Source organism: Calonectris borealis, chromosome 38 (genome assembly GCF_964195595.1).
Source record: "Calonectris borealis chromosome 38, bCalBor7.hap1.2, whole genome shotgun sequence".
Taxonomy (NCBI): Eukaryota; Metazoa; Chordata; class Aves; order Procellariiformes; family Procellariidae; genus Calonectris; species Calonectris borealis.
The window spans coordinates 127,690-145,417 of record NC_134349.1 but is presented as its reverse complement, the minus strand read 5'-3'; the positions used below and the strand labels follow the sequence as shown (position 1 = coordinate 145,417).

The 17,728-nt window shown below is 53.8% G+C and overlaps 2 gene segments (V, D, J or C); one reads left to right on the top strand and one right to left on the bottom strand.

Moving 5' to 3' along the window:
* Window positions 1-17,728, bottom strand: part of LOC142074572 (Ig gamma-3 chain C region-like) — a 77,410-nt gene that overhangs the window by 25,565 nt on the left and 34,117 nt on the right.
* On the top strand, window positions 7,034-15,953 carry LOC142074583 (Ig mu chain C region membrane-bound form-like). The segment is given in 6 exon segments: window positions 7,034-7,316; window positions 7,861-8,190; window positions 9,706-10,023; window positions 11,749-12,072; window positions 15,559-15,695; window positions 15,768-15,953. Coding segments are annotated over 6 exon segments (1,374 nt in total).

Sequence of the window (17,728 nt, the reverse complement as noted above, 5' to 3'; positions counted from 1 at the left end):
CGATAACCAATAGGATTGATAACCGATAGGGTCAATAACCAATTAGTTTGATAACCAATCGGATCGATAACCAATAGGAGCAATAACCAATAGGATTGATAACCGATAGGGTCAATAACCAATAAGATTGATAACCAATCGGATCGATAACCAATAGGATCAATAACCAATAATATTGATAACCAATCAGATCGATAACCAATAGGATCAATAACCAATAGGATCGATAACCAATAGGATTGATGACCAATAGGGTCAATAACCAATAATATTGATAACCAATCAGATTGATAACCGATAGGATCAATAACGAATAGGATTGATAACCGATAGGGTCAATAACCAATAATATTGATAACCAGTTGGATCAATAACCAATCGGATCAATAACTGATAGGATTGATAACCAATAGGATCGATAACCAATAAGATTGATAACCAATCAGATCGATAACCGATAGGGTAAAAAAACCCAATAGGGTCAATAACCGATAGGAACGATAACCAATAGGATCAATAACCAATAGGATCAATAACCAATAGGATCAATAACCAATAGGGTCGATAACCAATAGGCTCGATAGCCAATAGGATCGATAGCCAATAGGATCGATAGCCAATATAGACAATAACTAATAGGATTGATAACCAATCGCGTCAACAACCGATAGACTCAATCACCAATAGGATCAATAACCTATAGGGTCAACGCCCATTAGGATCAACAGCCAGTTTGAGCCAGGTCTTAGCTGTCTAAGCCCAGCCTAGGGCCTGGCTACCACTGCTCGGCCTCGCTATGGCCCAGCAAAGCCCAGCCTAGAGCCTGGCTACCACTGCTCGGCCTCGCTATGGCCCAGCAAAGCCCAGCCTAGAGCCTGGCTACCAATGCTCGGCCTCGCTATGGCCCAGCAAAGCCCAGCCTAGAGCCTGGCTACCACTGCTCGGCCTCGCTGTGACCCAGCAAAGCCCAGCCTAGAGCCTGGCTACCAATGCTCGGCCTCGCTGTGGCCCAGCAAAGCCCAGCCTAGAGCCTGGCTACCAATGCTCGGCCTCGCTGTGACCCAGCAAAGCCCAGCCTAGAGCCTGGCTACCACTGCTCGGCCTCGCTATGGCCCAGCAAAGCCCAGCCTAGAGCCTGGCTACCAATGCTCGGCCTCGCTATGGCCCAGCAAAGCCCAGCCTAGAGCCTGGCTACCACTGCTGGGCCTCACTGTGACCCAGCAAAGCCCAGCCTAGAGCCTGGCTACCAATGCTCGGCCTCGCTATGGCCCAGCAAAGCCCAGCCTAGAGCCTGGCTACCAATGCTCGGCCTCGCTGTGACCCAGCAAAGCCCAGCCTAGAGCCTGGCTACCAATGCTCGGCCTCGCTATGGCCCAGCAAAGCCCAGCCTAGGGCCTGGCTACCAATGCTCGGCCTTGCTATGGCCCAGCAAAGCCCAGCCTAGAGCCTGGCTACCAATGCTCGGCCTCGCTGTGGCCCAGCAAAGCCCAGCCTAGAGCCTGGCTACCACTGCTCGGCCTCGCTGTGACCCAGCAAAGCCCAGCCTAGAGCCTGGCTACCAATGCTCGGCCTCGCTGTGGCCCAGCAAAGCCCAGCCTAGAGCCTGGCTACCAATGCTCGGCCTCGCTGTGACCCAGCAAAGCCCAGCCTAGAGCCTGGCTACCAATGCTCGGCCTCGCTATGGCCCAGCAAAGCCCAGCCTAGAGCCTGGCTACCAATGCTCGGCCTCGCTATGGCCCAGCAAAGCCCAGCCTAGGGCCTGGCTACCAATGCTCGGCCTTGCTATGGCCCAGCAAAGCCCAGCCTAGGGCCTGGCTACCAATGCTCGGCCTCGCTATGGCCCAGCAAAGCCCAGCCTAGGGCCTGGCTACCAATGCTCGGCCTCGCTGTGGCCCAGCAAAGCCCAGCCTAGAGCCTGGCTACCACTGCTCGGCCTCGCTATGGCCCAGCAAAGCCCAGCCTAGAGCCTGGCTACCAATGCTCGGGCTCGCTGTGACCCAGCAAAGCCCAGCCTAGAGCCTGGCTACCAATGCTCGGCCTCGCTATGGCCCAGCAAAGCCCAGCCTAGAGCCTGGCTACCACTGCTCGGCCTCGCTATGGCCCAGCAAAGCCCAGCCTAGGGCCTGGCTACCAATGCTCGGCCTTGCTGTGGCCCAGAAAAGCCCAGCCTAGAGCCTGGCTACCAATGCTCGGCCTCGCTGTGGCCCAGCAAAGCCCAGCCTAGAGCCTGGCTTCCAATGCTCGGCCTCGCTGTGGCCCAGCAAAGCCCAGCCTAGAGCCTGGCTACCAATGCTCGGCCTCGCTGTGACCCAGCAAAGCCCAGCCTAGAGCCTGGCTACCAATGCTCGGCCTCGCTGTGGCCCAGCAAAGCCCAGCCTGGGGCCTGGCTACCAATGCTCGGCCTCGCTGTGACCCAGCAAAGCCCAGCCTAGAGCCTGGCTACCACTGCTGGGCCTCGCTGTGACCCAGCAAAGCCCAGCCTAGAGCCTGGCTACCACTGCTGGGCCTCGCTGTGACCCAGCAAAGCCCAGCCTAGGGCCTGGCTACCACTGCTCGGCCTCGCTATGGCCCAGCAAAGCCCAGCCTAGGGCCTGGCTACCACTGCTCGGCCTCGCTGTGGCCCAGCAAAGCCCAGCCTAGAGCCTGGCTACCACTGCTCGGCCTCGCTGTGACCCAGCAAAGCCCAGCCTAGAGCCTGGCTACCACTGCTGGGCCTCACTGTGACCCAGCAAAGCCCAGCCTAGAGCCTGGCTACCACTGCTGGGCCTCACTGTGACCCAGCAAAGCCCAGCCTAGAGCCTGGCTACCAATGCTTCGCTTATGTATTACCCAGCAAACCCAGCTCAGAGCTGTGCTAGCCATGCTCAGCTTCAGTATTACCTAGCAAAGCTCAGCTCAGAGCTGTGCTAGCCATGCTCAGCTTCAGTATTATCTAGCAAAGCCCAGCTCAGAGCTGTGCTAGCCATGCTCAGCTTCAGTATTACCTAGCAAAGCCCAGCTCAGAGCTGTGCTAGCCATGCTCAGCTTCAGTATTATCTAGCAAAGCTCAGCTCAGAGCTGTGCTAGCCATGCTCAGCTTCAGTATTACCTAGCAAAGCCCAGCTCAGAGCCGTGCTAGCCATGCTCAGCTTCAGTATTATCTAGCAAAGCCCAGCTCAGAGCCGTGCTAGCCATGCTCAGCTTCAGTATTACCTAGCAAAGCCCAGCTCAGAGCCGTGCTAGCCATCCTCAGCTTCAGTATTACCTAGCAAAGCTCAGCTTAGAGCCTTCCTAGCCATGCTCAGCTTCAGTATTACCTAGCAAAGCCCAGCTTAGAGCTGTGCTAGCCATGCTCAGCTTCAGTATTATCTAGCAAAGCCCAGCTCAGAGCCGTGCTAGCCATGCTCAGCTTCAGTATTACCTAGCAAAGCCCAGCTTAGAGCTGTGCTAGCCGTGCTCAGCTTCAGTATTACCTAGCAAAGCTCAGCTTAGAGCTGTGCTAGCCATGCTCAGCTTCAGTATTACCTAGCAAAGCCCAGCTCAGAGCCGTGCTAGCCATGCTCAGCTTCAGTATTATCTAGCAAAGCCCAGCTTAGAGCTGTGCTAGCCATGCTCAGCTTCAGTATTACCTAGCAAAGCCCAGCTCAGAGCTGTGCTAGCCATGCTCAGCTTCAGTATTATCTAGCAAAGCCCAGCTCACAGCTGTGCTAGCCATGCTCAGCTTCAGTATTATCTAGCAAAGCTCAGCTCAAGAGCCGTGCTAGCCATGCTCAGCTTCAGTATTACCTAGCAAAGCCCAGCTCAGAGCTGTGCTAGCCGTGCTCAGCTTCAGTATTATCTAGCAAAGCCCAGCTCAGAGCCGTGCTAGCCACGCTCAGCTTCAGTATTACCTAGCAAAGCCCAGCTCAGAGCTGTGCTAGCCATGCTCAGCTTCAGTATTACCTAGCAAAGCCCAGCTCAGAGCTGTGCTAGCCATGCTCAGCTTCAGTATTACCTAGCAAAGCCCAGCTTAGAGCTGTGCTAGCCATGCTCAGCTTCAGTATTACCTAGCAAAGCCCAGCTCAGATCCGTGCTAGCCATGCTCAGCTTCAGTATTACCTAGCAAAGCCCAGCTCAGAGCTGTGCTAGCCGTGCTCAGCTTCAGTATTACCTAGCAAAGCCCAGCTCAGAGCTGTGCTAGCCATGCTCAGCTTCAGTATTATCTAGCAAAGCTCAGCTCAGGAGCCGTGCTAGCCATGCTCAGCTTCAGTATTATTTAGCAAAGCTCAGCTTAGAGCCTTCCTAGCCATGCTCAGCTTCAGTATTACCTAGCAAAGCCCAGCTTAGAGCCGTGCTAGCCATGCTCAGCTTCAGTATTATCTAGCAAAGCCCAGCTCAGAGCCGTGCTAGCCATGCTCAGCTTCAGTATTACCTAGCAAAGCTCAGCTTAGAGCCTTCCTAGCAATGCTCAGCTTCAGTATTATTTAGCAAAGCTCAGCTTAGAGCCTTCCTAGCCATGCTCAGCTTCAGTATTATCTAGCAAAGCTCAGCCTAGAGCTCTGCTAGCCATGCTCAGCTTCAATACTGTCTAGGAAAGCCCAGCTTAAAGTTGTGCAAACAAAGCTCGTGCTCGAGGTTTTCTAGGAAAGCCAGGTTTGAGCCGTGCAAGCTGTGCTCAGCTTTAAGCTGTGCTCAGCTTTAAGCCGTGCTAGCAATCTGCAGCTTCAATATTATCTCGAAAAGCTCAGCTCAGAGCTGTGCTATCGATGCTCGGCTTCGATATTATCTAGAAAAGCTCAGCTTAGAGCTGTTCTATCGATGTTAAGCCTTGATCTTCTGTAGAGAATCCCGGCTTAGAGCCTCGTTAGCAATCCTCAGCTTTGAGCTTGTCTAAGAAAGCCCAGCTTTGAGCCGTGCAAGCGATGCTCTGCTTCAAGCTGTTCTTGGAAAGCTCAGTTTTAAGCCTTGCAACTAATCCTCAGCTTTGAGCTCTGCCAGTAATGCTCGGTCTTGAGCTTTTCTAGGAAAGCCCAGCTTTGAGCTGTGCAAGCCGCGCTCGGTCTTGAGCTTGTCTAGAAAAGCTCAGTTTTGAGCTGTTCAAGTGGTTCTCAGCTTCAAGCTTTTCTAGGAAAAGCTCAGCTTTGAGCTTATCTGGGAAAGCCCCGCTTCAAGCTGTTCTTGGAAAGCTCAACTTCGAGCCCTGCAAACGATACTCAGTCTCAAGCTTTTCTAGGAAAGCCCAGCTTTGAGCTCTGCAAGCCAAGCTCAGCCTTAATCTTCTCTAGGAAAGCCCAGCTTTGAGCTCTGCAAGTCAAGCTCAGCCTTAATCTTCTTGAGGAAAGCCCAGCTTTGAGCTCTGCAAGTGGTGCTCAGCTTTAAGCTCTTCTAGGAAAGCCCAGCTTTGAGCTGTGCAAGCCAAGCTCAGCCTTAATCTTCTCAAGGAAAGTCCTAGAGCTGTGCAAGCGGTGCTCAGCCTTAATCTTCTCTAGGAAAGCCCAGCTTTGAGCTGTGCAAGCCAAGCTCAGCCTTAATCTTCTCTAGGCAAGCCCAGCTTTGAGCTGTGCAAGTGGTGCTCAGCTTTAAGCTCTTCTAGGAAAGCCCAGCCTTGAGTTGTGCAAGCCAAGCTCGGCCTTAATCTTCTTGAGGAAAGCCCAGCTTTGAGCTCTGTAAGCCAAGCTCAGCCTTAATCTTCTCTAGGCAAGCCCAGCTTTGAGCTGTGCAAGTGGTGCTCAGCTTTAAGCTCTTCTAGGAAAGCCCAGCCTTGAGCTCTGCAAGCCAAGCTCAGCCTTAATCTTCTTGAGGAAAACCCAGCTTTGAGCTCTGTAAACCAAGCTCAGGCTTAATCTTCTCTAGGCAAGCCCAGCTTTGAGCTGTGCAAGTGGTGCTCAGCTTTAAGCTCTTCTAGGAAAGCCCAGCTTTGAGCTCTGTAAGCCACGCTCAGCCTTAATCTTCTTGAGGAAAACCCTAGAACTATGCAAGCCAAGCTCAGCCTTAATCTTCTCTAGGAAAGCCCAGCTTTGAGCTCTGCAAGCCAAGCTCAGCCTTAATCTTCTCTAGGCAAGCCCAGCTTTGAGCTCTGCAAGCCAAGCTCAGCCTTAATCTTCTTGAGGAAAACCCAGCTTTGAGCTGTGCAAGCCAAGCTCAGCCTTAATCTTCTCGAGGAAAGCCCAGCTTTGAGCTCTGTAAGCCACGCTCAGCCTTAATCTTCTTGAGGAAAACCCTAGAACTATGCAAGCCAAGCTCAGCCTTAATCTTCTCTAGGCAAGCCCAGCTTTGAGCTCTGCAAGCCAAGCTCAGCCTTAATCTTCTCTAGGAAAGCCCAGCTTTGAGCTCTGCAAGCCAAGCTCAGCCTTAATCTTCTCTAGGCAAGCCCAGCTTTGAGCTCTGCAAGCCAAGCTCAGCCTTAATCTCCTCTAGGAAAGCCCTAGAGCTGTGCACGCCACGCTTGGCTTCAAGCCTGCCTAGGAAAGCCCAGCTTTAAGCTTTGCTGGCGACGCTCAGCCTCGAGTCTTTCTAGGAAAGCCAGGTTTAAGCCCCGCTCAGGCTTAGGTTGCAACAGCAGCCCCGTGCCCTCCCCAGCAGCACCCCAAAGCACCCCCCCCCCCAAAACCAGGCCCCCCCCCCCAAAAAAAGCAGAGGTGACCCCAAAAACGGTGCGGGGGGGGGGGACGACTAAGACCAAGCCTAAGACCTCGCTTTGCAGAGCCACTCACCGGCGGAGCTGTCACCGCACGCCGAAATGGGGGGGGGGGGGGGGGATCCCCACAGAATATGGACTCGCGACGCCGTGACGTCAGAGGGGAGGGGGGATTGGGGGGGGGGGGTGGGGGCGCGTTTTTGGGGTGAGAAACCCGTCTAGGAGGAAATTCTCGCGCCCCGGTGAACTTCCTCTTCTGGCGGTGACCTTTTCCCCCCCCCCCCCCACCCCCCGCCGTCCCCGGGCGCTTTCACATCGTCTTTCGGCGAGCCCGTTTTCCCCCTCCCCCACCACCTTGAAGTCCCAGCTTGGGGAGGGGCCCCACCCCCCACCCCCCCCCCCCAAAAAAAAATGGGGTTCTTCTCCTTTCCAGTCCAACCCAACCCTCCCGTCATCTACCCGTTGATGTCCTGCACCGACTGCGAGGACAACGTCACCTTCGGCTGCTTGGTCAGCGATTTCTTCCCCCCCCCCGCCACCGTCAAGTGGGTTTCCAGCACCAGCGGAGACGTCGAGACCTTCTCGGCCGTGCCGACCGGTCACGGTTACTACAGCCTCAGCACCCAGTTCACCGTCCCCGTCAGCAGATTGGAGGGCAACACCTTCCAGTGCCAGGTGGACCACAGCTCCGCCGGAAGTACCATCACCGAGGAGTTCAGAGGTGAGAATGGCAGCGGGGAGTCGCTCGTGGCATTGCACGACGTCTTGGTGGACCTCTAGATGGGTTGGGCGTTGCTCCCGGCCTTGCATGATGTCTTGGTGGACACCTAGAAGGGTTGCTTCCAGCCTTGCATGTCTTGGTGGACCTCTAGATGGGTTGGGCGTTGCTCCCAGCCTTGCACGACGTCTTGGTGGACCTCTAGATGGGTTGGGCGTTGCTTCCGGCCTCGCACGACGTCTTGGTGGACCTCTAGATGGGTTGGGCGTTGCTTCCGGCCTTGCGTGATGTCTTGGTGGACCTCTAGATGGGTTGGGCATTGCTCTCAGCCTTGCACAACGTCTTGGTGGACCTCTAGATGAGTTGACATTGCTCCCAGCCTTGCGTGATGTCTTGGTGGACACCTAGAAGGGTTGCTGCCAGCCTTGCACGATGTCTTGGTGGACCTCTAGATGGGTTGGGCGTTGCTCCCAGCCTTGCACGACGTCTTGGTGGACACCTAGAAGGGTTGCCTCCAGCCTTGCATGATGTCTCGCTCATCTCCTAGGTGAAGATATATGTCCCATTCGCCCTGTGGAGGTGAAGCTCCTGAGCGACCCAAACAAGTACCAGGCTGAGGAGAAGGTCCTGCTCCTGTGTCTCATCGAGGGGAAGAGACTTGACGAAGCCCGGGTGGAATGGTTGATGAACCGTGAGGTGGTGGAGCTGGCCAGAGAGGACTACACCTGTGACCAGTGCTCCAATAACGAGGGCACCTTTACGAGCCAGGTCAACGTCAGCCGGCAGAGCTGGGACCTGGGGGCCGAGTTCTCTTGCAGAGTCACCCACCCGTCGCTGAAGGAACCAACCGTCGTTGGCGTCAGCACTTTCTGCACAGGTGAGGGGGAGGAAGACGCGGGGTGCTGAAGGTCACGGCTGGGGGGCAGGTTGAGAGGGTTGGGTGGGTGGAAGGGATGGGGGCGGGCAGGTGGTTGAAGGATACGGAGGTGGAGAAGTTGATGGACCCACCAGGTGGATGATGGTTGAGATGGATGGATGATGGTTGAGATGGTTGGATGATGGTTGAGATGGACGGATGATGGTTGAGATGGTTGGATGATGGTTGAGATGGACGGATGATAGTTGAGATGGTTGGATGATGGTTGAGATGGATGGATGATGGTTGAGATGGACGGATGATGGTTGAGATGGACAGGTGATGGTTGAGATGGACAGATGATGGTTGAGATGGACAGGTGATGGTTGAGATGGACGGATGATGGTTGAGATGGACAGGTGATGGTTGAGATGGACGGATGATGGTTGAGATGGGTGGTTGGGTGGAAGGGATGGGGGCGGGCAGGTGGTTGAAGGATACGGAGAAGGAGAAGTTGATGGACCCACCAGGTGGATGATGGTTGAGATGGACGGATGATGGTTGAGATGGACAGGTGATGGTTGAGATGGACGGATGATGGTTGAGATGGACAGATGATGGTTGAGATGGACAGATGATGGTTGAGATGGGTGGTTGGGTGGAAGGGATGGGGGCAGGCAGGTGGTTGAAGGATACGGAGATGGAGAAGTTGATGGACCCACCAGGTGGATGATGGTTGAGATGGACGGATGATGGTTGAGATGGACAGGTGATGGTTGAGATGGTTGGATGATGGTTGAGATGGACAGGTGATGGTTGAGATGGACGGATGATGGTTGAGATGGACAGGTGATGGTTGAGATGGACAGATGATGGTTGAGATGGACAGGTGATGGTTGAGATGGACGGATGATGGTTGAGATGGACAGATGATGGTTGAGATGGACGGATGATGGTTGAGATGGGTGGTTGGGTGGAAGGGATGGAGGTGGGCAGGTGGTTGAAGGATACAGAGATGGAGAAGTTGATGGACCCACCAGGTGGATGATGGTTGAGATGGTTGGATGATGGTTGAGATGGACAGATGATGGTTGAGATGGACGGACGATGGTTGAGATGGACGGATGATGGTTGAGATGGTTGGATGATGGTTGAGATGGACGGACGATGGTTGAGATGGACAGATGATGGTTGAGATGGTTGGATGATGGTTGAGATGGTTGGACGATGGTTGAGATGGACGGATGATGGATGGACAGACGGTTGGGAGGAAGGGATGGGGGCGGGCAGGTGGTTGAAGGATACGGAGATGGAGAAGCTGACCAGATGGTTGATGGTTGAGATGGATGGATGACGGTTGAGTTTCTCCTGCCAATCAGACGAGCGTTCGGGGCGGGGCGGGGGGACACACACCACTTTGCCCCTCCCCCGGCAAGGGGGCGGGGAGCGCCCTCTCGAATTTGGCGTCCGCCGAGACCCACGATCAACCCCCTCAACGCCGCTCCTCCTCCCCCCCCCCCCCACCCACCCACCCAGGTGATAAACCAGAGGTGGAGGTCACCATCCTCCCCCCGTCCTTGGAGGACCTCTACCTCAGCCAGAACGCCAGCGTCACCTGCCTGGCCACCAACCTCAAATCTGCCGAGGAAGTGAAATTTTCCTGGCAACGGGATGAAGGCAAAACCTTGGAGGTCACCAAGGGAACGGCGGAGAAGCTGGAGAACGGGCTCTACCGCCTCACCAGCACCCTGAAGATCTGCGCCGAGGAATGGAATTCCGGCGAGAAGTTCACCTGCGCCGTCAAGGTCCCCGAGCTCGACCAACCCATCGTCAGGTCTATTAAGAAAATGATAGGTAGGCGCCCGCCCCTTTTCTCCCCCGCCCCCCCCATCCCATTCGTCGAATCCCGGGCGCGGGAGGTGAGCGGGACTCTTGGGTGCCGTGGTGTCCACCGAGAAGCTGGGTGAAAAGGGAGAGGGCGGGGTTTTGGCAAGGGAAGGGCAGTTTGGGGCAAGCAGTTGGCTGGAAAAGTTGAGGCTACTGGGTTAGTCTACTGGGAGAGTCTACTGGAAGAGGTTAGCCAACTGGAAGAGTCTAGTTGGAAAGGCTGGGGCTACTGGGAGAGTCAACTGGGCCGGCCTGCTGGAAGGGTCTAGCCTACTGGAAGGAACTGGTCCACTGGAAGGGTCTTCTCCATTGGAGAGGTCAACTGGGAGGGTCTACTGGAAGAGGTTAGCCAACTGGAAGGGTCTAGTTGGAGAGCCTGGGGCTACTGGGAGAGTCAACTGGGCCGGCCTGCTGGAAGGGTCTAGCCTGCTGGAAGGAACTGGTCCACTGGAAGGGTCTTCTCCATTGGAGAGGTCAACTGGGAGGGTCTACTGGAAGAGGTTAGCCAACTGGAAGGGTCTAGTCAGAGAGTCTGGGGCTACTGGGAGAGTCAACTGGGCCGGCCTGCTGGAAGGGTCTAGCCTACTGGAAGGAACTGGTCCACTGGAAGGGTCTTCTCCATTGGAGAGATCAACTGGGAGGGTCTACTGGAAGAGGTTAGCCAACTGGAAGGGTCTAGTCAGAGAGCCTGGGGCTACTGGGAGAGTCAACTGGGCCGGCCTGCTGGAAGGGTCTAGCCTGCTGGAAGGAACTGGTCCACTGCAAGGGTCTTCTCCATTGGAGAGATCAACTGGGAGGGTCTACTGGAAGAGGTTAGCCAACTGGAAGGGTCTAGTTGGAAAGGCTGGGGCTACTGGGAGAGTCAACTGGGCCGGCCTGCTGGAAGGGTCTAGTCTACTGGAAGGAACTGGTCCACTGGAAGGGTCTTCTTCATTGGAGAGGTCAACTGGGAGGGTCTACTGGAAGAGTCTAGCTGGAAAGGCTGGGGCTACTGGGAGAGTCAACTGGGCCGGCCTGCTGGAAGGAACTGGTCCACTGGAAGGGTCTTCTCAATTGGAGAGGTCAACTGGGAGGGTCTACTGGAAGAGGCTAGCCAACTGGAAGGGTCTAGCCTACTGGGAGAGCCAACTGAGCCAGTCTACTGGAAGAAGGCTAGTCTACTGGAAGGGTCCAGCCTACTGGAAAAGTCCAGCCTACTGGAAAAGTCTAGCCTACTGGAAAGGTCCAGCCTACTGGAAGGGTCTAGCCTACTGGAAAGGTCCAGCCTACTGGAAAGGTCCAGCCTACTGGAAGGGTCTAGCCTACTGGAAAGGTCCAGCCTACTGGAAAGGTCCAGCCTACTGGAAAGGTCTATCCTACTGGAAAAGTCTAGCCTACTGGAAAGGTCTAGCCTACTGGAAGGGTTTAGCCTACTGGAAAGGTCCAGCCTACTGGAAAGGTCCAGCCTACTGGAAAAGTCTAGCCTACTGGAAAGGTCTAGCCTACTGGAAGGGTCTAGCCTACTGGAAAGGTCCAGCCTACTGGAAAGGTCCAGCCTACTGGAAAAGATTAGCCTACTGGAAAAGTCTAGCTTACTGGAAAGGTCTAGCCTACTGGGAGGACCAGCTGGCCCAACCTACTGGAGGAAGCCAGCCCACCGGGCGAGCTTTGTCCCTCCCACCGCCCTGACCTTCTCTTGCACCCACCCCGCAGACGTCTCCGTGAAGGCACCTTCCGTCTACGTCTTCCCCCCACCGGCTGAGGAATTGGCCCGTCAGGAAACGGCCACCTTGACCTGTCTGGCTTTGGGGTTCCGTCCCCGTGACATCCTGGTGACCTGGACCCAACAGGACCGTCCCGTGTCCCCCGGTAGCTTCTCCATCTTTGGTCCTGAAGAAGAAGGAGATACCTACACGGTTTACAGCAAGTTGAGCGTGCCGGCTGCCGATTGGCAACGGGGCGATTCCTTCGCTTGCGTGGTTGGCCACGACGGGATCCCCATGAACTTCGTGCAGAAGAACCTGGATAAGACCATGGGTAAACCCACCGCCGTCAACGTCTCGGTCATCCTCGCCGACGCCGACGTCACCTGCTACTGAGGCGGGGGCGGGGAGGCGCGCGCCGGGGCTGTAATTCCGCATCCGAATAAAAACCAAAGCCAAAAAAAAAAAAACCCCCCCAAGACCCCCCCCCCTCAAAAAAATCATGACGGGAACGCGCCAAACGCTGGTCTCGGGTGGTGGTGGTGGGGGGGTGGTGGTCTTCATCCGGCGCGTCCGTCCCCTCCCCCGCCCCTCTAAAAAAAGAACCCCTCCCCCACCGGCTTTAAGCGTAATCAGGGTCGGGGCAAACGAAGGTGGGAGACGTCGGAAAATCTTCCTTGCGCCGTTGAGGGGTGGTCAGAGGTGGGAAGGTCGAGGTTGAGTAGGGTGGTGGTGAGGGGAACCCACCCAGCCGCTCGCGGGGTGGACAACCCGCTGGGACAGGAGACATCTCGCAAACCACACCCCTCTTTCTCCATCCCCTGCTTCCAGAAGCGGGAAATTCCCCCAAATAAGGGGTTTTTCACCCTAATAATCAAGCGAACTCCCCCAGGGAGGAGGTTTTCCTGCTGGATGGGGGGGGGGCGTTGGTGTTTAGAGGGCGATTTGGGTGAAAAACGGGTGGAAAAAGGGCTTTTTGCTGCACGCACCGAAAATCCCCGTCGTCCCTTTGCTCGCGGCAAGGTTTTTGGACAAGAAATGGGTAGAAAATGGGTGGAAAATGGGTGAAAATGGGGCTTTTTCTACACGCACCGAAAAATCCTGCAACCCCAATTGCTTTACAGCAAAGTTTTGGACAAGAATTGGGTGGAAAATGGGTGAAAATGGGTTTTTTCTACATGCACCGAAAAATCCTGCATCCCAATTGCTTTACAGCAAAGTTTTGGACAAGAATTGGGTGGAAAATGGGTGAAAACAGGGTTTTTTTGTTGCATGCACCAAAAATCCCCATCGTCCCTTTGCTCGCAGTGGGTTTTTGGACCAGAATTGGGTAGAAAATGGGAGAAAATGGGGTTTTTTACTGCATACACAAAAAATCCTCATGACCCCTTTGCTCACAGCAAGGTTTTTGGACAAGAATTGGGTAGAAAATGGGTGAAAATGGGGTTTTTGTTGCACGCACCAAAAATCCCTGTTGTCCCTTTGCTCGCAGCAAGGTTTTTGGACAAGAATTGGGTGGAAAATGGGTGAAAATGGAGTTTTTCACTGCATGCACCAAAAATCCTCATGGCCCCTTTGCTCGCAGCAGATTTTTGGAAAAGAATTGGGTAGAAAATGAGTGAAAATGGGGTTTTTCTACATGCACCGAAAAATCCTGCACCCCAATTGCTTTACAGCAAAGTTTTGGACAAGAATTGGGTGGAAAATGGGTGAAAACGGGGTTTTTTTCTTGCATGCACCAAAAATCCCCATTGTCCCTTTGCTCGCAGCGGGTTTTTGGACCAGAATTGGGTAGAAAATGGGTGAAAATGGGGTTTTTGCTGCACGCACCGAAAAATCCTGCACCCCAATTGCTTTACAACAAGGTTTTGGACAAGAATTGGGTAGAAAATGGGTGAAAATGCATTTTTTGCTGCATGCACCAAAAATCCCCATCGTCCCTGTGCTTGCAGCAAGGTTTTTGGACAAGAATTGGGTGAAAAATGGGTGGAAAATGGGTTTTTTGTTGCATGCATCAAAAAATCCTGCAACCCCAATTGCTTTACAACAAGGTTTTGGAAAAGAATTGGGTGGAAAATGGGTGAAAATGGGGTTCTTGCTGCACGCACCGAAAAATCCTGCAACCCCAATTGCTTTACAGCAAAGTTTTGGACAAGAATTGGGCGGAAAATGGGTGAAAATGGGTTTTTTTGTTGCATGCACCCAAAATCCCCATCGTCCCTTTGCTCGCAGCAGGGTTTTGGACCAGAATTGGGTAGAAAATGGGTGAAAATGGGGTTTTTGCTGCATGCACCAAAAATCCCTATCTTCCCTTTTGCTCGCAGCAAGGTTTTTGGACAAGAATTTGGTGGAAAATGGATGAAAATGGTTTTTTGTTGCATGCATCAAAAAATCCTGCACCCCAATTGCTTTACAACAAGGTTTTGGACAAGAATTGGGTGGAAAATGGGTGAAAATGGGTCTTTTTGTTGCATGCACCCAAAATCCCCATCGTCCCTTTGCTCACAGCAAGGTTTTTGGACCAGAATTGGGTAGAAAATGGGTGAAAAAGGGTTTTTTTTACTGCATACACCAGAAATCCTCATGGCCCCTTTGCTCGCAGCAGATTTTTGGAAAAGAAGTGGGTAGAAAATGGGTGAAAATGGGGTTTTTGTTGCACGCACCGAAAAATCCTGCACCCCAATTGCTTTACAACAAGCTTTTGGACAAGAATTGGGTGGAAAATGGGTGAAAATGCATTTTTTGCTGCATGCACCAAAAATCCTCATCGTCCCTGTGCTTACAGCAAGGTTTTTGGACAAGAATTCGGTGGAAAATGGGTGGAAAATGGGTGAAAATGGGGTTTTTTCTACACACACCGAAAAATCCTGCAACCCCAATTGCTTTACAGCAAAGTTTTGGACGAGAATTGGGTGGAAAATGGGTGAAAGTGGGTTTTTTTGTTGCATGCACCCAAAATCCCCATCGTCCCTTTGCTCGCAGCAGGTTTTTGGACCAGAATTGGGTAGAAAATGGGTGAAAATGGGGTTTTTGCTGCATGCACCAAAAATCCCCATTGTCCCTTTGCTCACAGCAAGGTTTTTGGACAAGAATTGGGTAGAAAATGGGTGAAAATGGGTTTTTTTGTTGCATGCACCCAAAATCCCCATCGTCCCTTTGCTCGCAGCAGATTTTTGGACAAGAATTGGGTGGAAAATGGGTGAAAATGGGGTTTTTGCTGCATGCACCAAAAATCCCCATCGTCCCTTTGCTTGCAGCAAGGTTTTTGGACAAAAATAGGGAGGAAAATGGGTGGAAACGGTTTTTTTTACTGCATACACCAGAAATCCTCATGGCCCCTTTGCTCGCAGCAGGTTTTTGGGCAAGAATTGGGTAGAAAATGGGTGAAAATGGGAGTTTTGCTGCACGCACCGAAAAATCCTGCACCCCAATTGCTTTGCAGCAAGGTTTTGGATAAGAATTGGGTGGAAAATGGGCGGAAAAAGGGCTTTTTGCTGCACGCACCGAAAATTCTTGTGGCCCCTTTGCTTTGCAGCAGGGTTTTGGACAAGGATTGGGTAGAAAATGGGTGAAAATTGGGTTTTTCTTGGATGCACCAAAAAAAATCCTGCACCCCTTCGCTTTGCAGCAAGGTTTTGGACAAGGATTGGGTGGAAAACAGGTGAAAATGGGTTTTTTTGCTGCACGCCCCCAAAATCCTCGTGCCCCCTTCGCTTGCCACGGTGGGTTTTCAGAGATGGGCCATGGGAGGGGTCTCCACCACCCACCCCCACCACTGAAGCCCTCCTCTCGCCCCTCCCCCCCCCCCCCCCCCCCCCAGATTGCGTCCTGGTGACGGTGGGCGAGGAGATGCAACCTGAGGTGGAGGAAGACACAACCGACCTCTGGACGGCAGTGACCTTCATCGTCCTCTTCCTCCTCAGCCTCTGCTACAGCACCGGCGTCACCCTCTTCAAGGTAACGGCGCGCGCAAGCGACTCGCGGATGAGTAATTAAGGCTGATTAATTAAGTCTCGGTGTCTCTCCCAGGTCCTGTGACTGCTGGAGAAGGGTGAAGACCCTGGTCCTCGGTTGTCCCTACCCTTCCTCCCCCCGGCTGAGTGGTGCCCGGGGTGGTTTTGTGGCTTTTTTGTAGATTCGAGGAATAAAATGAATCTCAGCCCGTTTCCATCGGCTGGAAAAAAGACCTTTTTCCGCGGAAATGAGCCTGTTTTCCTTGGTGCATCGCACCCCAACTCCCATCAGGCTGCAAAAAACCCCATTTTCCGCTGAAATGAGCCCGTTTTCCTTGGTGCATCGCACCCCAACTCCCATCAGGCTGCAAAAACCCCCATTTTCCCTTGAAATGAACCCATTTTCATCGGTGCATCGCCCCCCAACTCCCATCAGGCTGCAAAAAACCCCATTTTCCCTTGAAATGAACTCATTTTCATTGGTGCATCGCACCCCAATTGCCATCAGGCTGCAAAAAACCCCCATTTCCCAATGAAATGAGCCCATCTTCATTGATTCATCGCCCCCCAACTCCCATCAGGCTGCAAAAAACCCCATTTTCCCTTGAAATGAGCCCGTTTTCATTGATTCATCGCCCCCCAACTCCCATCAGGCTGCAAAAAACCCCATTTTCCCTTGAAATGAGCCCATTTTCATTGATTCATCGCCCCCCAACTCCCATCAGGCTGCAAAAAACCCCATTTTCCCTTGAAATGAGCCCATTTCCATTGGTTCATCATCCCTAAATTCCCATCAAGCTTCAAAAAACCCAATTCTTCCCTGTTTTTCGACCCCCCAACCCTTCACCTCCGCGTGGTGACTACGTGCCGGAGGACCCAAAATTTCACCTTTTGCCCCCCCTAAAACCCCCAAATTCTGTTTACTGTAAAAACTCGTTTCGTTTCTCCTCTCTCCTTTCCGTTGGGGGTTTTTTTTTGGGGCTGTTTGAGTCATTTTCGGAGCAGAAGCCGGTTAAAATCGGAGGGGGGCAGGCGCCGTTTCCCCCCGCCATCGTGCCCGAGCTCGACCGCGAACATCTGGATATGGAGGGGGGGAGGAACCAGATGTGTCCTGTTTACCGAAGCCGCGTTTCTCCCTCTGAGTCATCGCTGGGAGAGGAAAAAACCACGGGGAGGGTAAAAATAGAGCCCGAAATATCTGTTTTTCACCTCAAACCGCCCAGCTCCTTTCCCGTGAGAAAAAAACGAGGTGGGAAGGAGAAAAAAACGAGGTGGGAAGGAGAAAAAAACGAGGTGGGAAGGAGAAAAAAACAAGGTGGAAATGAGAAAAAACGAGGTGGAAATGGGGAAAAAAATGCGTATTTTATTGGAGATTCCCCCCCCCCCCCGACCACGCGGCGATGAGGAATTTGTTAATAAAGTTGGGTGTTGAGCCCTTTTTTGGCGTTTTTCTCCCTTTTTCGTGGTTCTCCGGCGCTTCTTCCGCCCTCTCCGATGCCGTGGGTGAAGCCGACGGCGGGGGATGGAGGGCGAGGGGGTTTGGGGTGGTTCTTTCACCTGGGGGAGGGGAAAGGGGGTCGTGAAAGGGGGGGGGAGGAAGAGGGGGGTGATAGGGATGGGGTGGCAGCAGGGAAAGGCAAGGCAACCCAACGTGACCCACGGCCGAGCAACGCGACCCACGGCCAAGCAACGCAACCCACGGCTGAGCAACGCAACCCACGGCCGAGCAACGTGACCCAAGGGTGGGCAAGGTGACCCACGGCCAAGCAACGCAACCCACGGCTGAGCAACGCGACCCACGGCTGAGCAACGCAACCCACGGCCGAGCAACGTGACCCAAGGGTGGGCAAGGTGACCCACGGCCAAGCAACGCGACCCACGGCCGAGCAACGCGACCCACGGCCAAGCAATGCGACCCACAGCCGAGCAACGCGACCCACGGCCGAGCAACGCGACCCAAGGGTGGGCAAGGTGACCCACGGCCAAGCAACGTGACCCAAGGGTGGGCAAGGTGACCCACGGCCAAGCAATGCGACC